Source organism: Chenopodium quinoa, unplaced genomic scaffold (genome assembly GCF_001683475.1).
Source record: "Chenopodium quinoa cultivar QQ74 unplaced genomic scaffold, ASM168347v1, whole genome shotgun sequence".
NCBI lineage: Eukaryota > Viridiplantae > Streptophyta > Magnoliopsida > Caryophyllales > Amaranthaceae > Chenopodium > Chenopodium quinoa.
In genome coordinates this window covers 1,322,895-1,341,137 of record NW_018742410.1, presented here as the reverse complement: position 1 = coordinate 1,341,137, position 18,243 = coordinate 1,322,895, and the positions used below count along the sequence as shown (strand labels likewise).

The window sequence follows — 18,243 nt, the reverse complement described above, 5'->3', positions numbered from 1 at the left end:
ATATACAAGATGCACATTTAGTATAAGAGAGGTTTTACACCTAGAAATCAATTTCCAAATCAAGGGACATTAGTCCTCTTGTTTCTATTACAAGTCTATACTCTATATTGTGGACATTTGTTCATAATAATTTAACAAGTCCAAAACAATTTTGGTGCGGATAAAACAAACCAACCATAAATCACAACACAAGCTAATCTCGTGGCGTTTAAACGGGTAGTTGGGAGGGTCCGCAAATCGTCCAATCGGATCGTCACTTTCATGCCTTATAATATGTGGATCTTATTTCTTTTTACCTTCAACAATAATGTTTGGGTCCATTTAACTAAAATGGACCCAAAATAGTTATTTTCACTTTTATGTTTTTTGTTGGCATGGTTGATGGGTTTGGTACGTTGGTTAGATGCAATGCCTCCTTACTCCCTATCTAACCTTCATTGCTATGTCATTAAAACACTTTATCTATCATCAGTCATAACACCAATTATAAATGAAAAATTAAGATTGGTTTGAAGGTCTTGGACTAATTTACCACAAGTCATTATATAAGGAAAAATTATAAGGATTATATAAGTCTTTCAGACACACTTATCTTGTAAATTTAAAGGATGAACATTTATATTTATATTATCCTTAAATGAATAAATATACGAGTATAGAATTTTAATAACATTACTAGAAAACATGGTCTCAAAAAATAAGATACGAGTAACTACTCAAAATACATTATAAATAACTAATGTAACCAAAAGTTTAAGCTGCTGATTGAGTTATAAGTTGTAATGCACTTAAAGATCATTGAAAATACATTAAACAATAAGTGCTAATGGTCTCAAAATACATTAATCAAGGTATTAATGGTCTCAAAATACATTAATCAAGGTATTAATGGTCTCAAAATACATTAAACAAGGTATTACCTTGAATATAAGTGCTAATGGTCTCAAAATACATTAAACAAGGTATTACATTGAAAATAAGAGTATTTATAAGTTGTAATGCACTTAAAGATCATAGTTTCGCTATTTTTAATCTAATATCTTATCACATTGTCACTATTATTTTAGAAAAGTACTACTTGTATAAAAGAAGTATTAACAAATCACAATCATCTGACTTGTATCGGACACTTTAGGATTATTAGGTAAGAAGTTTATCAAGTGAACCAACACTTTATTGATAACTATACGTCTATACCGTATTAGTTGGGTGTGTGATCTATAAGTCCATATCTGTGCATACGAAAAATTCATGATAGAATGACAGTTATGAGTCTTATGACACTATGGTGGTGGTACGATTAACATCTGTTTTGTATGCGTGTGACTGTATGAGTGACTGTGCAGACGGTGCAGTGCAATTCAAGCTTTCAGAGATCTAACTAGACTAAATAAATGTTAACAATTCAATCCAAAGCTACTATAAACTCGGAAAAAACTGCATCAAACATCTAGACAATCTAAAAAATCAAAGAAAAGGAGCTTCGAAACCTAGATTTAGTGCTGTATAAGCTAATTTATCAAAAGCAAACACAATACCAACATCTCAGTATGTCTTCCACTTCTTTGGCTCTCACCTTCTTCCTCTTCTTCTCATTCAACCCGCATTTCTGCTCGTTTACAGCTTCCGCCGCTTCAGATGATGTAGAGGTATGATGGGTCTTGATTTATTTTTATTTTAAATGCAATTGATTGAAATTAACTTAGGTGTGATGGGTCTTAACTATCTTGATTACCTATTTTGAATACAATTGAATGAAATTTAATTTCGTAAAGTTTTGATTTCTGGGTGTTGCTTATTTTGTGTTCTAATTGATTTTGTTGGTGTTTTTGTGTTAGATTACATATGGGTCAGTTGTGAAGATGATGCATGAGAAGACTAAATTTAGGTTGCACTCTCATGATTTGCCTTATGGATCTGGCAGTGGACAGCAATCTGTTACTGGTTTTCCCACTGTTGATGATGCCAATAGCTATTGGGTACTCACTTTTGCTCTCTTTGATCATGCCTCCAAATTTAGAATAATGATAAACATACATTTTGTGGATTATTCGGTGTGATTTGGTTATTTACTTCTTTATTAGATTGCATTCTTTATAGTCCGCCATCATTCTTTGTACTTGCGTATAGTACTGCTACTTTGGAATGTTTGGAAGAAGTTGTCGCATTTTTAGGAATGGTTTATGATTATATTCCAAAATGCCAGTACTTTAATCGAATGCTGATAAGAGTATGGGAATAACCTGACTATATAACAAAGGGATCTGTAGTGAAATTGTGTCATATTTTCTTAGTTATGAGAGCATGGGAGAATGTACGTGATAATTATCTAGAGATGGAGTATTAGCTAGGATGTAAATGCAAGTGCAACATTTCTGTTAATATTATGTATATGTATTAATTTTTATGATTAATAAGAAATTATAATACGTACTTGATGGCATAAGATTGAATTAACGCATTGGAGTTTTGTGCATGTATGCAATAATTGGTCTTGAATGTAAATAATGTGGGCTACTTAGTAATAGCCTGCTCTGTTGTTTCTGCATGTAATTGAGTATTGATCTCTCTACCACTCAAGGCAGGAGCTTCTTTTAATGCATTGGATAATGTTGATATTGATGTTGTATGGTAGATTGTTCATTAACTAGTGTATTTACATTGGAGATTGTTAGGCCAGAGCTGGGAACGTCTGCTAAACAAGGTGACCCTATTGTAAGTACCACAATTATCAGGCTGCAGCATATGACGACAAGAAAGTGGCTGCACAGCCATTCTTTTGAATCACCCCTTTCAGGCAATCAGGAGGTTGGTCTCAGAGCATACTGATTCAGTATGCTCAATTGCTCATACTATAATAATATACTTCGTATCTATGTCTGCACTTCTACTGCTTTTTTCTTTTTAATTTTATTCCATCATGTGTTTCGGGGTTTTCTGATGTCCTGCGGGAGAGTTACAATTCCGGGACTGATATCCTTGCGCCTGTACCTGCAAAACAACGGAGACTCCTTGTGGTGGGAGCTCCGCCTCCAACGGTCAAGTTAGTACTTGTTTGAGGAGTAATAAATGCGGAAAGTAAAGGTGGAAGATCTGGTTCCTCTAGGGGAGGAGTGATCAATGTGTTTAGACTTCTCTAGGTGAGAGTCATCAATTGCTGAATCCCCTTTAATGAGGATTAATTAAGTATTTATAGTCTTGAGAAGCGTGTCAATCCTAGGTTTAGGTTAACCAGGGCAAATTGGGCTTCTCTCGGACTTTGGGCCTTGGTGGCCATTTTGCCTATTTGGCATATGGGAGGCCACGTGGCGTGGCCTGATTAGTCCATATTGGACCTCTTAGGGTGACAAGTGGCGGACGCTGATTGGCCCACGTGGTGGACACGTGGCAGGTCCGGATTGGTCCATTTGTCATGGGTAATTTTTACCCTAAACATTTGCCCCTCGGAAGGAGTAATTTCTCTTTCCAGGAGGGATTGCTCCTTTCGAAAGTTAGACCCTCGAAGCTTTGCTAGGTCGGCATCTTGTCTAGTTCTAATGGGAGATGGACTTGATTAACTTAGAAAATTTTGATACCTTGGGCGGTATGACATTTTCAAGGTTAATCAATCATAATAATGATTGCCGCCGAACTAGACAGATGCCGATTCTTTGCCCCACTATGCAGATAGCCCCTGATCAGGTGGACTGTCAACTATTGCACAAGGGTAAGCATTTAGCATTATTCGGCCGTTGGCCTCTTTTGTTTGAGTAGTAGGGAAGCCAGGCGGCGGGGGCCGGATAGTCCCCTTGATTCGCCAAGTTTTTCTTGGCTATTAACTCAAAGGTTGTTAACCTAGCAGGAGTAGTGGTTGAGAGCCCCTGCTTGCTAAAAACAGGCGGGCGACTCATACCTTTTAGGCTCCATACTAAGTTTGAGAGAGTGACTATGAGTTAACATGGGAGTTACTCAGTCTCCGTCACACTCTAGCTTGAGTAGTAGAGGTACCAGGCGGCGGAGGCCGGCTGATCCCCTTGATTCGTCAATGTTTGTTGGCTATTAACCCAAGGAGTGGTTACCTAGTAGGAATAGGGGTTTGAGTGCCCCTGTTTGCCAAAAAACAGGCGGTCTACTCAAACCTTTTAGGTTCCATACCAAGTTTGAGGGAGTGCCTATGAGTTGACTTTGGTGTAACTCAGTCGCCGTCACTCCTGCTTGAGTAGTAAAGGTACCAGGCGGCGGAGGCCGGCTGAACCTTTTGATTCGCCAATGTTTGTTGGCTATTAACTCAAGAGGTACCCCCTGAATTTATCCCAAGTAATACAGGGGGTCATCCGACTCAGATGTCAACTGCTACCACTGGTTTGGTTAGTGATAAAGTTATCCTTGTCTCAAAAACGGCTACGTGGTTTCCCTTGGGGACAGTCGTATAGGTGTCGTGTAATTAGTTTATAGAGCAATGTCCACCCAAAAGGGAGCTGCTCTCTGCGACGAATTTCATCCGGAGGGATGCCGTCGGACGCCTGCTATGATGTTGGGACATGTCGTATTAGTTTAAAAATTGGATCAGTTGGCTTGGCGCCTGGGCTGATCATCGGGCCTGGCCCTAATCTTTTTTAGCTAAGTATAAGGTGGGTGGCTGTGTGCTTTGGAACCAGTCGGCCCTCTTCTATGGAGAGTAGCCGACTATATGTCCAGACGGCATGCCCCTCTAGTGATAGAGTAAAATAATCAAAGCAGAGAGTAGCCGACTATAGAGGTACCGCTGCTATACTCAATGGAGAGTAGCCGACTGTAAAGGTACAGCGGCATGCCCCTCTGATGATATAGTGATATAATCAATGGAGAGTAGCCGACTGTAAAGGTACAGGCGGCATGCCCCTCTGAATTAGTATCAAGTATTGAAATAATTTCAAGTGTTAGAGTAGATAGATCACTTAGCTCCCTTCCATGGAGGATTGATGACTCTACTTTCTTCGAATGGGGACAGGTGGTCGTGCTAAACTTGTTAATGTGGTTTGCGACCTCGCTGCTCGGCCTACACATTTGCCGCCGGTCTTTAGCCCCTTAGTGAAATTAATGAGGGTCGACTGCTTTCATAGCTACGAGACTTCGTCGTATAGGGGGCCGACTACTATTCATGCCGCCTCTCTTGCTTGATAGACTTAGGCAATATTTTTTGAGAGGATCTTATGTTTTTGTCTTATTCTCATGCATGAGAATGACAATTAGCCATACTGTTAGGCAGCATTTTTTTTTTTTTTCAACCATAATAGTGATGATGGTAGCCTAAAACAAGGCTGCAAACCCACGATAAATAATTCCATTCGGTATGCCGCTTGTTTTCCTTAGGCAAGACCTCCAATCCTCAGCTTTGAGACCACGATGCTCGATACCCATGAACGCCTTGTGATTAAATGTTTCCGGAATATCAAGCTAAATATCTCGCATTTTAAGGTTCGGCTTTAAATGACCGAATTGTTCATGCGATTGTTCAGGTAGCCGCTTGTTTTCATGCTCAAGTTCGAAGCTATTACTTAAACTTGTTGTTTTACCCAAGAGCCGCCTCCTTGATTTTGCTATCAACATGAGGCGCTTGGTGAAGAAGGCTCGGATACCAAGTGGGCTTTTGTGATTTCTTGGACATGCTAGCGGTCATGTATATACAAAATGAGATATGGGTGTGGCCCATATTATTCTTGGAACGAAGCTTGGGAGCCGGTTGTTCAAACATAGGCGCTCCTACTCCGTCTCGCTCTTTTGAATGGTTTAAGGGGCCGACTGGTTTTGTTATGAGGTGCCGACTGTTATGAACCATTCGAGTGTCTTGATTTTAATGCTTGTGTGCATTTGAGGTAGGAGTCATCAAGCTCTCGCTTATAATCAAGGCCTAAGTTCGAGGCTACATGCTCACACACTCGGCAATGTAACTCATGCCCAACATCGAAGTGCCGGACGCATGGTTAAAGTTGATCGTGGCTACCACCTGCTACTTCGTGGCTAGGACTAGGCCGGCTGCCATTTAGCCGCCTGCTTTCTTGGGCGAGACGCCAATGCCCAGCTTTCACAATAAGAGAATTAGCACATGAACAAGTTTAAGCATTCACTCTCATGGCCGATTATATTACTACGAGCCAAGCGCTACTCCTCTCGGCAGGCCATGAGGTTTGAGGTTTATATGTGCGAGTATGTTGGCTGTTTACTTTTGGAAGATCAAGCTGGAACCAAACTCCTTTGTATCAAGTATACTTGGCATTATATTTTTGAGCAAAAACCATGCGGTTATACCATGATAAAACATCATATAGAGCAGGCTGGTCTTATCACAATAGCAAAGATCATAGATGCTCGCATGCCGGGGCCGTTTTTAAACCTCAAGTAAACCGAGCACAATGGTTTTTTTTTGGGTATGGCCGGCTGTAATCTTGAGGAGCACTTGTGATTGTGTAATTATTCACGGCATTCTTGCTTTAAATACATATAGCCGGTTTTTCAAGGCTACCCTCGACGAGCACCGGCTGTTTGGCTGACCGAATGCCGACTAACTCTATAATGTCGCCTGCTCTCAAATGCTGAGAGTGCCGGATGTTTTATCAAGAGCTAACTAATGTTGCGTAGAGATGGCCGGCTGCTATTCATGCACCTAACTCTTGTTTTTTACGGCTGGTTTTCGGTTTTGTTTCAGCCAGACCAAGACCCACTAGTTGACCCGCATATGATGCAAGCTGGAAAAAGTTTCATTTGAATTGAAATACATATGGCATTATAAATGTTGGGTGAGCATATATGGAGCTGGCCGGATGTATTGCTTGCAGCCTTTGATGCCGCCTATATCAAACAGATGCTTGGCATGAGGAGAAGTCCGCCTGGTTAGAAGCTCACAAACGACTTCTTCCAGAGTTTACTCAGTAATTAAGATTCACCTTGGGTAAGAGCTTCCTCACGGTAATTGCAACGGAAACAATTGACAATCCTCAATAGGGTGCCGCTTGTTTTTACATGACTAGCCGTTTAATCATTGCTTTGGTTGCAAGGGCCACCTGATTTAATCATTACTGCCGCCTAGTTGGCTGATACTAGGCCGGCTGTTTTTAGCGACTGGATGCATTTAACAAAACCATTGTGAAGGTCGGCTGTTTTAGTGCCTCTAGCTGGGACTGAGTTGGAGATGGATGTTCCGTAACGTTCAGGTTTAATAGTGAAGGACCGAATGTTTAGCAGCTGCATAGATTGCCGTTTGTTTGCATTTCATCGTTAGCATGGCCGGATGCGTTGCACCAACTGACTGCTCATGGGGTGTTCTTGTTTCTTTATATGAGCACCTGTTGTTCTCCCACTTGACGCCTGCTCATACCACACTTGCATCGAAACCATTCGTGTTAGTAGCTGGCATCGTGTTCACCAAATTTGCATGTTTAGGCAAGCTTTCCACTACCAGTGCAAGTATGAAGAGCAGTAGTAGCATGCGCATATTCAACCATAGCAACAACATATATTGGTCGGCTGGTTAAAAATACCATCTTGATGCCGATTGCTTGTGCTATGTCAAGAAAGGTTTGGCAAAGGTGATGTTGGATGATACTTTGATTAGTTTGAGAACTAAAAGAGGTGCCTTAAGTATCCATTTTCGGCTTCAAGGGTGTAATGCTCACAACGTTTTGAGAGTCGATTGTATGCTAGCGTCTATGGCCCTCATTAAAGAGTTTCGGCTATTTTAGAGCTAGTAGGCCGACTGCTTTGTGGCTGAGCCGGAGCCGATTGCCGCCTACTAGCTTTGAAGAACGAAGCCTGGGTGTCGGTTTGTTCAAGAAGCATAAGGGCCATTACTCCACCTAGCATTTGCGAATCGTTTCAAAAGCTGAGTGTTTAGTGGGCGACGGTTATGATCATGTAAGTCTTGTTTGGTCTCCATGTTATACGACACATGCCTTGGTTTATATACCCTTGGTATTGTGCCTTGTCACTTGAAGAGTCGCCTCCTTGTTATGATCACATGGGACTTTGCCACCTGGTTGGTCTAAGTGACGTGTGGCTAGCAATGTGCTTCTCACGTAATGATATGAAGTAGTCAGCGCTTGATTCCATGTTTACCAGCCTACAAGCTTGACCATCCGACTCCCAACATTTGTTCGTATGACGCATGCAGTACTTGGCCGCCTGGCCGGATGCTCGGAGGCTGGTCTTCTACCGGCTGTACCCATTGAGTGTCATGCTAGGCGCATGTAACTTTAATCGGGGTTGGTTAGACCTGGCCGACTGCTTATATTGCCGCCTGGTCTATTAATTAGCATGGGCAAGAACTATGTCGGCTGTACCCTGTGAGTGTTAGCACACTTTTGTGAGGGTGAGTGCCGCCTGTCTGAATCTCATGGTTAGATTTTGAATACCTCATGGAGGTATGGTGGAGACTGACTTGAAAATCAGACGTAGAGGCCGACTCTGATAGTCGGTTATTCTTCTTCTGCTCCAGCAACATTCGAGCATCAGAGAATGTTCTCTTTGACTCGTCCGGTTGAACATAACGGATGGGCTTTCTCTTCCCTTGTGAAGGGAAATGATACTTCGTTTAGTCGATCACTGGCGACTGCCTTACCCCAGGCTTTGGCTAGGGGTCGCCACACGATCCTTAACAAGTCTAGTTCTCCCGGGGTGGGAGGACGTTCTGGCCGACTGTTCCTTTGCGGGAACAGGCGTTCTCTTTTTGATTAGCTCCTGGATTTCTTCCTTGAAACCTCTCATGAAAGACATGAGTTCGTTCCTGGTAACAGGAGCAGACCCCTCGATCGCCTGTTGATGCTCAGGCGGTGGGACGGGTACGTCGAGCTCTAAGGGACCCGTCGGGGGTCGTGTGAGTCTCGACATCGATTTCATTGTCGGTGTCCTGGTCCGACTGAACCAGGGGGTCGTCCATGGGACGCTTGTCACTTAGAATCGGTACAGACTGTGATGCCATCTCGAAAGTACTCTCCCCACAGACGGCGCCAAAATGTTTCGGGGTTTTCTGATGTCCTGCGGGAGAGTTACAATTCCGGGACTGGTATCCTTGCGCCTGTACCTGCAAAACAACGGAGACTCCTTGTGGTGGGAGCTCCGCCTCCAACGGTCAAGTTAGTACTTGTTTGAGGAGTAATAAATGCGGAAAGTAAAGGTGGGAGATCTGGTTCCTCTAGGGGAGGAGTGATCAATGTGTTTAGACTTCTCTAGGTGAGAGTCATCAATTGCTGAATCCCCTTTAATGAGGATTAATTAAGTATTTATAGTCTTGAGAAGCGTGCCAATCCTAGGTTTAGGTTAACCAGGGCAAATTGGGCTTCTCTCGGACTTTGGGCCTTGGTGGCCATTTTGCCTATTTGGCATATGGGAGGCCACGTGGCGTGGCCTGATTAGTCCATATTGGACCTCTTAGGGTGACAAGTGGCGGACGCTGATTGGCCCACGTGGTGGACACGTGGCAGGTCCGGATTGGTCCATTTGTCATGGGTAATTTTTACCCTAAACATCATGTATGGCGAATATCAACTTCAGAAACGATTCTTTCTGTGTCATTATTCACGACCTGCCAATATACCTTATGATTTAGAGTTTACATATACCAGTTGGCTATTTTTACCATCCCGATGAGGTGATGACATTAAAGAATAACATGTTCTTGTTTCCAGTTATGTTACTTGAACAATAAGGTTTACTGGACCAATAAGATTTTTATATGCACCACTTTACAAAATGCCTAAGAAACATATATATGTTATATATTATAGCTTGTTACTGTGAAAAAGTCATATCTGATTTGTAGGGCATTTCATAACCTATTCCAATTTACCTTGTTCTACAACTAGATTTCCGGTCCTACAGGACCCCTTTATGTTATCTGGGATTAGAGAGGTGATTTTATTTGTATCATATTTCTAGATTATTAGATTTTTTTTTTTTTTCATTTAATATTATTCAAGGTATCCCTTTAAAGATAGATTTGTTCCATTTCTCAAGTCAAGCAACTGCTTTGATCAAATAGTCTAAGACAATATTCTTAGTTTCTTACTACTCAAAGTATGAAAGACTAATATTCTTATCATGAGCATTAAGACTAGGTAGAAAGCAAGGTCAACTAATGTACATATTACCAGGGGTTCCACGGACTTGAATAGAATTGTCTATTGAATCAAGAAGATATCAATATGTTTGTGTTAAGGTACATAAACTCAAAGTTATGAAATATGAAGTGGACTTGAACTACTATTGAAGAATTCTGACACATCCACTTTTGCTTACTTACTTTAAGCAAGAATTGAGAGTTGTTGTCACTGAGTACTAGAGTATGTAGTATACCTTGCAAAAATTGAATACTACTTTGTATGAGTTTACTCCCTGCAATAGGGAGTGAAGTGCATTATTCAAATCTGTTGTGGTGAAGTATTTAGCTTGTTAAGAATTAGGAAGCCAAGATCATGCCTAAGTGAAAGGTAGGTCTTGGTTAACTTAATTATGCCAGCTCTTATAAAAAGTGAAACTTGGACATCTGCTGGACGAGGAGTTCCTTGGTTGTAAATGACCCATTAGTTTGCAATTTCAACGCTAACTGCATAGAGAAGCCCATGAGCAAGTCCTCTGGAAGGGAGAGAGTGAGACATCCCATGGGTCATTTTGGAACAAATACCCTCTTGAATGTAACAGTAAACAATGTATAGAGGAAGGCTTAAGATATTTTGATTGATATTTGTAAATAACGGGTACAAGAAAACTAAGGTCTAAGCTAAAAGCTTGACTCTTGAAGAATACTACAGCTACTACTACTGTACTACTAAATTCTCCAACAACATGAATACTACAGTTGCATTGCTACTTCTTATATATCAAGCCCTCTCTCATACAAAAGTACCCTAGCTATTAATAAGCTTTGTCATGTACTGCCAAGGTGGCTTTCACCACAGAAAATCAGATGCCACACTTCTTAGTGGAACATTTAAACTTTTTGTCATCTTCCTGCTACAAGTTGCTGCTGCTGCTGATCTTGTCTCTTGGCCTTAAGCTTGTGCCTTCGCTCGTAGACCCGGATTGCTTGCTGGTGTGGTTCGACCCAATCCATTGCATATCCCTATGTATATCAATTCAAGCTTCCTGTAACCACATAATGCTCATATTTACATGTTCTAAAGTGAAAATATATGCATCTCAGTAAATCCACCTCATGCTTGATACTTCTTATGAAGTATTTCATAAATGATGAGTGTTACTAAATGGTGATATAACCTATAATAGAGTGTTAGTAATCTTAGTAAAGTGGGAATAAGGAATGCTGTGAGTTAAATATGCATTTATGACCCATAAAAAAATGAATTTATGAAGAAAGTAGAAAATGAGAAAGACCATAAAAATTGGGACAACTGTGGGAGTGGAGGACTGGAAGGTAAACTTTCACTTCTCTGGTACAGGTCTCTGCTCTATATTGAACTACGTCGGGGTAAGGTTGCATATAAACCTTCTAATGGCATGATGCGTATAGGTTATTATATTTGTTTACTTCCCTTCTGGTACATGGTAAGATAGTTTGTTCTGCCCCTGAAATAAAACGGTTTCTCCCTGGGTAGTTCACTACTGAGATTTCAATTCTATGCCTTACCATGTGTAGGTCAGCTGCTTTGGGAATGATGGCAAGTCTGACATGGGTGATCATTGGAGGTTTGTTGTAATATTGATTTTTCTTCTGGTTGGTTTATTCATCTCCGTTGTAGTAGCTTCTCCTAAGTTTATGTTATTCTGCTTTTTCTAAAGTAATTAATTCTTTCAGGCTAATAGTTGAAGGAGCAGGGAAAATGTGGATGAAAGATCAAAGGGTTCGGCTTCAGCATGTGGATACTGGTGTTTATTTACATAGCCACAAGAAGAAGTATGGCATGGGGCAGCAAGAGGTAAGCAATGTTGAAGCTATTCCTCATTTTCGGAAATGATGATTAGACAAGCCCCTGGAGCTTTCCTTTTAGGGAGTTGCTCAGGGACAGTTCCACAGAGAACTTAAGTTATACATATTGAACTAAGCTAGCTATTTCTTTCCGTCTGATAATGACCATGTACTAGTGGAGGAATAATTTCTTCGAGAAGCAACTGATAATTTCAAGCATACACTTGTTTGTTGGATGTGTCGTCATTGTCCTCAGTTTACTTAATCCCAAATACTCGCTCATCTTTTGCACAAACACTAATCACAAATTTTCTTATGTTTTTCCTTTACCAGGTTTGTGGGGTGATCAATAAGCAGAGTGACAATATTTGGATGGCAGCTGAGGGTGTATACTTCCCTGTGAATAAAACCAAACACAGCACTTAGCGATGCACGTTGAGGCCTTGAGGGTTTTCATTAATCTTTATAGTATTGACATACATAATATACCATTTGTCCAAACAAGCACATGTATTGCAAGTGCTTCCACAGGTCAGCAATGTACTGAATGAATGATAATTGATCAAAATTTTGATAGCATTCTAATTTTACGCCTTGTTTATGATTCCTCTTTGATTGTTATGTCACATCGTATTATGAATGATTTGACAGCAAAGGGCCGGGATGATAACTGATTTTATATTGTCTCTGGACTAGATGCTATATTATTGAGTCTTCTTCAGCACTTTTTCTCATTGAATAATTCAGCAGCATTCAGCAATACTTTTAAAACGTGGAATTATATATTGTAAAATCAAAGATCCAACCTCCATTATGATTATGTTGTCGTGTATCCATTAATTAAAACATAGAAAAGATATAGAAGAATGTAAGACCTAGTCAATTATATACGAAGTATTACATTTAGAAAACAGCACATTATATTATAGAGGAAAAATTGAGGATTAATATATATTAAGGCCTGGATTCTATTACTTTTTTTTTCATTTTTTTGAGGAAGGATATCTATTACTTTATTACTTATTATAAGTGTGATGGTTGATTAAAAGTGAGATAAATATTCTATTACTTTTTTTTTTTCTTTTTTTTTTTGAGGAAGGATATCTATTATTTTATTACTTATTATAAGTGTGATGGTTGATTAAAAGTGAGATTAATATTTTATTTGACATCAGAAAAGTGTGAATTCTTACATACACCTGAATGTACTTATTAAAGAAAAGGAAAAGGTTTTGTTCTTTTTGATCATTTTTTTTTTCTCATTGAGAAAATTTACTTTGAAATGGGCTGCTTCTAATGGTGTGTGTGATAAACAGATTACTCCATGTAAAAAAATTAGGCATGATGAAAAAATAAGATTAACCCAACAAGAAACTCAATAGTGCTTTTCCTCAAAAAAAAAAACTCAATAATGCTTCCAATTCCATTAGGTAATACGAAATTCTCGAACCAAACAAGTAACAATTCCTTAGGCCCAAAAGGGTCGTACGCTTTAGAGGCTTAGATGGGGGGCCCAAATGGTCCAAACAGAAAAGGCCCACTTTATATTCATCGACTTTGCTGACAAAGGCACATGATCATCACTTTCTAGACGTGGTAATTGGAAAAATAGCCCACAATAATCCAAACATTATCTCATTCGTCTAAAATAATCCTAATTTTTTATTATTTTTTAATAATCCGAACTTTAACATGTATTCACTTTAAACAGTCCTAACCGGTCATGTTACCAGACACGTGTCAACACATGATAGGTCAAAAAAATTAAATAAAAAAACCTTTAAAAAAATTTAACACAAACTCAGCGGCAGCCCCTGCCACCGCCGCCGGGAGGCTGTTGCTGTTGGCTCCTCTCCCCTTCCCCGTCCCATTTCCGGTTCCATCCCCTTTCCTCACCCATTTGTCGGCGCTCCTTCCCTTCCCCCACCCATTTTCCGGCCTCCTCCCATTTCTCCGCCCATATTACGGCCCTCCTCCCCTTGCTCCGCCTATTTTCTGGCCCTCCTCCCCTTCCCCGTCCATTTTCCGACCTTCTCCCCTTCCCCTCGCCTCGTTTTCGGCCCCTCTCCCATTCACCCGTCCCGTTTAAAATCTGGTAGGTAGGTGGTTTCGGGTTAGTTTGGGTGGGAATCGTGGGATGTGATGGTTTTGGAGTCGGGATGGGGTACTGGTGGTGGTTTCAGGGTCTGGGTGGTGGTGGGGTGACGGTTCCGGGGTCTGGGTTTGAGTGCCGGTGGGGTTGGTGGTGGCTGTGGTGGTGTGGCTAAGGTGGTGGCGGCGGCTTTTTAATATTTGATTTTACTTTACTTTTCTTTTTTTCAATTTTTGATTAATTTTTGTAAAAAAAATTTAACCAATCACGTCAATCACGAGGTGACACGTATGCAAATAATCTCAAATCACAAATATTAACCTATTTAACCGATTTCAAGTCATTTGGAACTGTTTAAAATTAATTGGGTATAATTGTTTAAAGTTGCGATTATTTAAAAAAAATAATAAAAAAAATATTGAGATTATTTTGGGTGAATGAGTTAAAGTTCGGATTATTGTGGGCAATTTTTCCTATTTAATTTGGTCCTTTTTTTTTTACTACATATTATTTCTTCCGATTTTTTTTACTTGTAACAGTTTGATTTTTATTCTATTCATTAGCTCTACCTCGACTAGTTTCAATAATTTTTGGGAAATTCTATTTGGTGGCCTCGTGGTTTCAAAAATTCCACATGGAAGACAAACTTTTTTTTAGTCTCTATAGTGACCTCGTGGTTTTGCATATTTGATTATAGTGGCCTAATTATCATTAAGTGGCTAACCATTTACAAAATGGTTCGGTTTTTTTACCATATTTCAGGAAAAGACTAACCTACCCCTAATTAAATTAATTCCCCCTTCCTTCTTCCTTAAATAAAGACTCCCCTTCAACTGTTTGGCTGGTTGCTCGACATTGTTGAATTTAATCCCAAACCCTTTCCTCTCCCTTCAACCTTCCACCATATCTCACAACCTAGCCTCCATAGGTTATCACCATGAATTTTCGTGGAGTTTCTTCAAAGAAGAGAGGCGCAACAGATGGAAGCTTTAATTGGGTAAGGATGAAGCACTGCAATTGCAACCCCCCTAGAAACGCTGAGGTTAGGTTTTCTGATTCTATGAGCAATCCAAAGAAGCCATACTACAGATGCAGGGAAGAAGTCAGAGGTTGCGGATATTTTGAATGGGTCACAGAAGATGATGTGAGCTTTTACGATGCTTCACCAAATTCTGAGATTGTCGCAATACATAACATGGTCTCAGAACTGTTTGTTTGTTGCAAGAGGGTTATGAAGATTGGTATTATCATATTAGTAATTTGTGTTTTTTGTTACCTTAAATGATGTAAACAGGGTAATGAGGGAAAGGGGAGTATTGTTAAGGTTGAATCGTAATGAAGTTATGTAATGAGGGGTGGTGATGTATTTTGTACTGGGTTTATGAAAGCAGTTATGTAATTCAACCAAGTATAAATAAAAACTCAGTTATGGTACTTGATTTCTAATATATATAAATGTGCTGTGAATGAACCAAAGTTGAGATATGATAAAGTAATAAAACTTTAGTTAAATTACAGACCATAAGTTGACAAAAACCATAATTTCACCTACAAGAACTTAAATACAGACCATAAGTTCAAAAACCATAACTTGGCCTAGAAGATGTTCTAGTTAAATACAAACCATACGTTCAACAACCAAAAGTTGCAAGCAATTGCACTGACATACAAAAACAAACATCCTACTTGCTCCTACTCTATCAAGGTACAGGACATATCAGACTTTGTTCTTTCCTTTGTTACCCTTCCTTATCCTGGTAACAGGTTGGCTACTTGGACCTTGAGTAGCTTCATATGAAGTCTGAGTTGTGTTAATGGAGGGTTGTGGTTGTGAAAGAGACTGCAATGAGCTTCTTGTGAATCTTCTTGGAGGGTCTGGTGGGTTTGTTGTGGATGTGCTCTTTGGTGCACTGTGTTTAGAGGATTGAGAAGTTTTCTTTGCTGTTTTTTTAGCTCTTGCCTTTCTCTGCTCTGCTACTGTAAGTCCACCCTTACATGTTTGTTTGTTGTGTCCATAACACATACATTTTTGACATTGGACTGTTGTGGACCTTTTCCCTTTGTCTGGTTCATTAGCTGCCCTTTTTCTTTGTCTAGATGACCTACCAATGGCTCGTTTCATCACAGGTGGTAGTATTGTAGGCATATCAATCTTTGGCCAGTGCTCAAAATCTGGTACAGGGTGTATTGGATTGGCATATGCTTGCTTATAAGTTTGGACTGAGAACTATGTGCTGCAGAAATGGTATGGGTTCAATCCAGCAGCCAAGATTGCTCTGATTGCATGTTTGCAAGGCAATCCTGAAATTTGCCATGCCCCACAAAGACATGTCTTCCTGTGTAGTGACACAGGAAGCATAGACTTCCCATCCTTCACTTCATATTCACCCTCACTTGACTGATAAGCTTTGCAAGTTCTTGATTCAAAGGTCAAACTCCTTATTCTCTTTACTATGTTAGGACATGGTTCATCCTCATTCCATTTGTTGCACCTTTGTCTTCTTGTTGACAGTCTAACCATGCACATCCTTCTAATACCTATGCATTCATGTATTCTTTGGTTAGCATTAAAGAGCCATGTCAAATACCATTAATGAAGATGGGAAAAACAGAATGATACCTTCCAAAAGTGTTAAGACAGGCCTGCATCTGTCTATACCTAAAGTTGAGTTGAAGCTCTCCACAAAGTTGGTCTTGTTCTCATCACTGCAAATGTTTGGATCAAATTTGTGTCTTGTCCATCTTGACTGCTCCCCCAGATCAGCCAACCATTCACAAGCAATTGGATTCACAACCTTCATCCTGTCCATTGCTTTTTTGAAGGTGAAAGGAGATGTTGCACTACATGCCAACCAAAACAGTGAATGCATTAAAGGCCCAGGAAATGTTGCTTTCCAATTCTTGGCTAAGTGTTTGCAGCAATATCTCCTGTCCACTTCAGGCCATAGCTCATTTAGTGCCACATCTATTCCCTGCATCCAAATGTTAGAAACACTGAGTTACATTGTTATTTGCAATTACAGAAATAAAAGTGTGACTGACAGAGATCACTTACTTTTTGTCTGTCTGAAATAATACACCAACCATTCCCCCTCCTAGAACCTGACAGAATATGCTTAAGGTGCCAGAAAAAATACTTCCAACTGTCACCATCTTCCTTGGGGACAATAGCCCATGCAAAAGGAAACAACTCATTGTTCCCATCTACAGCCACAGCAGACAGAAGGACCCCACCAAAATGTCCTTTCAAGTGAGCTCCATCAACCCCCACTAAACTCCTACACCCTGTAACAACACCATCAATGGCAGCCTTGAATGAAATGAATATACTAGAGAATGTGAGGGAGGGATCAGGGGGATTAAGTTGCTTCCATGCACAGTTAGCTGCAGATCCTGGGTTGGTTTCCTTAACCATCTCACAGTACTTTGGAAAATACCCATAAGAAGTGTCATGGCCACCATTTATCTCCTTCAATGCTACCCTTCTCATCTTGTAAAGTGTACTGGTTGCCATATGCACTCCATATCTACTGAACAACAGATCATTCAATGTCTTTCCAGAGATGTCATTATTTGCCCTTATATCTTCAAGTAGCTTTTCTGCAGCCCATTTAATAGTTACCAGGGGATTCCTTTCATCTAACCCTCCACAAGTGTGCTCAGGGTTCTTTATACTCTTTATAGCCCATGTGACTCCATCAGGTAGCCTGCTTGAATGAATTCTCCAACCACAGCTTAGAGCAAGACAAGAAGCAGTGAACCTTTTAGGACTACTCCTATCAACTACTACTGCAAAACCACATTGAATGCAATAATCTCTAAACACAAACATGAAATGCTCTTTATCACTAAAGATCATCCAGGGCTTTAACACTATATTGCCAAACTCAAGATTAGACACAAAATCACCATTTTTTTACATCCTACTGAAATAAGTTTCATCTGCATAAAGACCTCTCTGCCAGCAGTCTAATGAGTATGGATCATATGTGTCCTGAACACACCCAATTTCTTCTTCCTCTTCCATGTCATCTTCCAACTGAGCATCCTCATTCATTTCATCGTCCAACTCATCACCCTCACCAATGTAATCCTCCAATACAGCACCCTCACCAATGTAATCTTCCAGCTCAGCTCCCTCATCCATATCATCTTCCACTCCAGCTCTACTAGTCTCACCAGTCTCATATGTTCTCCCAACTTGAGCATCCCTAGCCTCCAATCTTCTAACAGCTTTATTAAACTCACTCTCACTCACCACCATAGCATCAACCAT

General features: G+C 40.2%; 2 protein-coding genes across 2 annotated transcripts; one reads left to right on the top strand and one right to left on the bottom strand.

The window, feature by feature from the left end:
* The first annotated feature begins 1,278 nt into the window (after window positions 1–1,278).
* LOC110705902 (stromal cell-derived factor 2-like protein) lies at window positions 1,279–12,475 on the top strand. Its single transcript, XM_021883821.1, has 6 exons — window positions 1,279–1,649; window positions 1,839–1,979; window positions 2,668–2,808; window positions 11,606–11,655; window positions 11,765–11,885; window positions 12,209–12,475. Exons 1-6 carry the CDS (start codon window positions 1,551–1,553, stop codon window positions 12,299–12,301), a joined length of 645 nt encoding a protein of 214 aa, XP_021739513.1. The 5' UTR covers window positions 1,279–1,550; the 3' UTR covers window positions 12,302–12,475.
* A 3,719-nt stretch (window positions 12,476–16,194) lies between these two features.
* LOC110704801 lies at window positions 16,195–18,243 on the bottom strand. The gene is made up of 4 exons (XM_021882621.1): window positions 17,922–18,243; window positions 17,023–17,840; window positions 16,588–16,939; window positions 16,195–16,505 (listed from the first exon to the last, which is right to left on the bottom strand). The coding sequence occupies exons 1-4, from the start codon at window positions 18,241–18,243 to the stop codon at window positions 16,195–16,197; spliced, it is 1,803 nt and encodes a 600-aa protein (XP_021738313.1).

What these genes read in the sequence shown, in the direction of transcription:
- LOC110704801 (XM_021882621.1), bottom strand. Translation starts at nt 18,243, where the DNA reads ATGGTTGATGCTATGGTGGTGAGTGAGAGTGAGTTTAATAAAGCTGTT. An exon ending in TTATTTCAGACAGACAAAAA is followed by an intron (nt 16,940 to 17,022) that starts GTAAGTGATCTC and finishes ATTTGGATGCAG; the next exon opens with GGAATAGATGTGGCACTAAA. An exon ending in TGTCTTAACACTTTTGGAAG is followed by an intron (nt 16,506 to 16,587) that starts GTATCATTCTGT and finishes ATGAATGCATAG; the next exon opens with GTATTAGAAGGATGTGCATG.
- LOC110705902 (XM_021883821.1), top strand. Translation starts at nt 1,551, where the DNA reads ATGTCTTCCACTTCTTTGGCTCTCACCTTCTTCCTCTTCTTCTCATTC. An exon ending in ATGATGCCAATAGCTATTGG is followed by an intron (nt 1,980 to 2,667) that starts GTACTCACTTTT and finishes TTTACATTGGAG; the next exon opens with ATTGTTAGGCCAGAGCTGGG. An exon ending in ATGGCATGGGGCAGCAAGAG is followed by an intron (nt 11,886 to 12,208) that starts GTAAGCAATGTT and finishes TTCCTTTACCAG; the next exon opens with GTTTGTGGGGTGATCAATAA.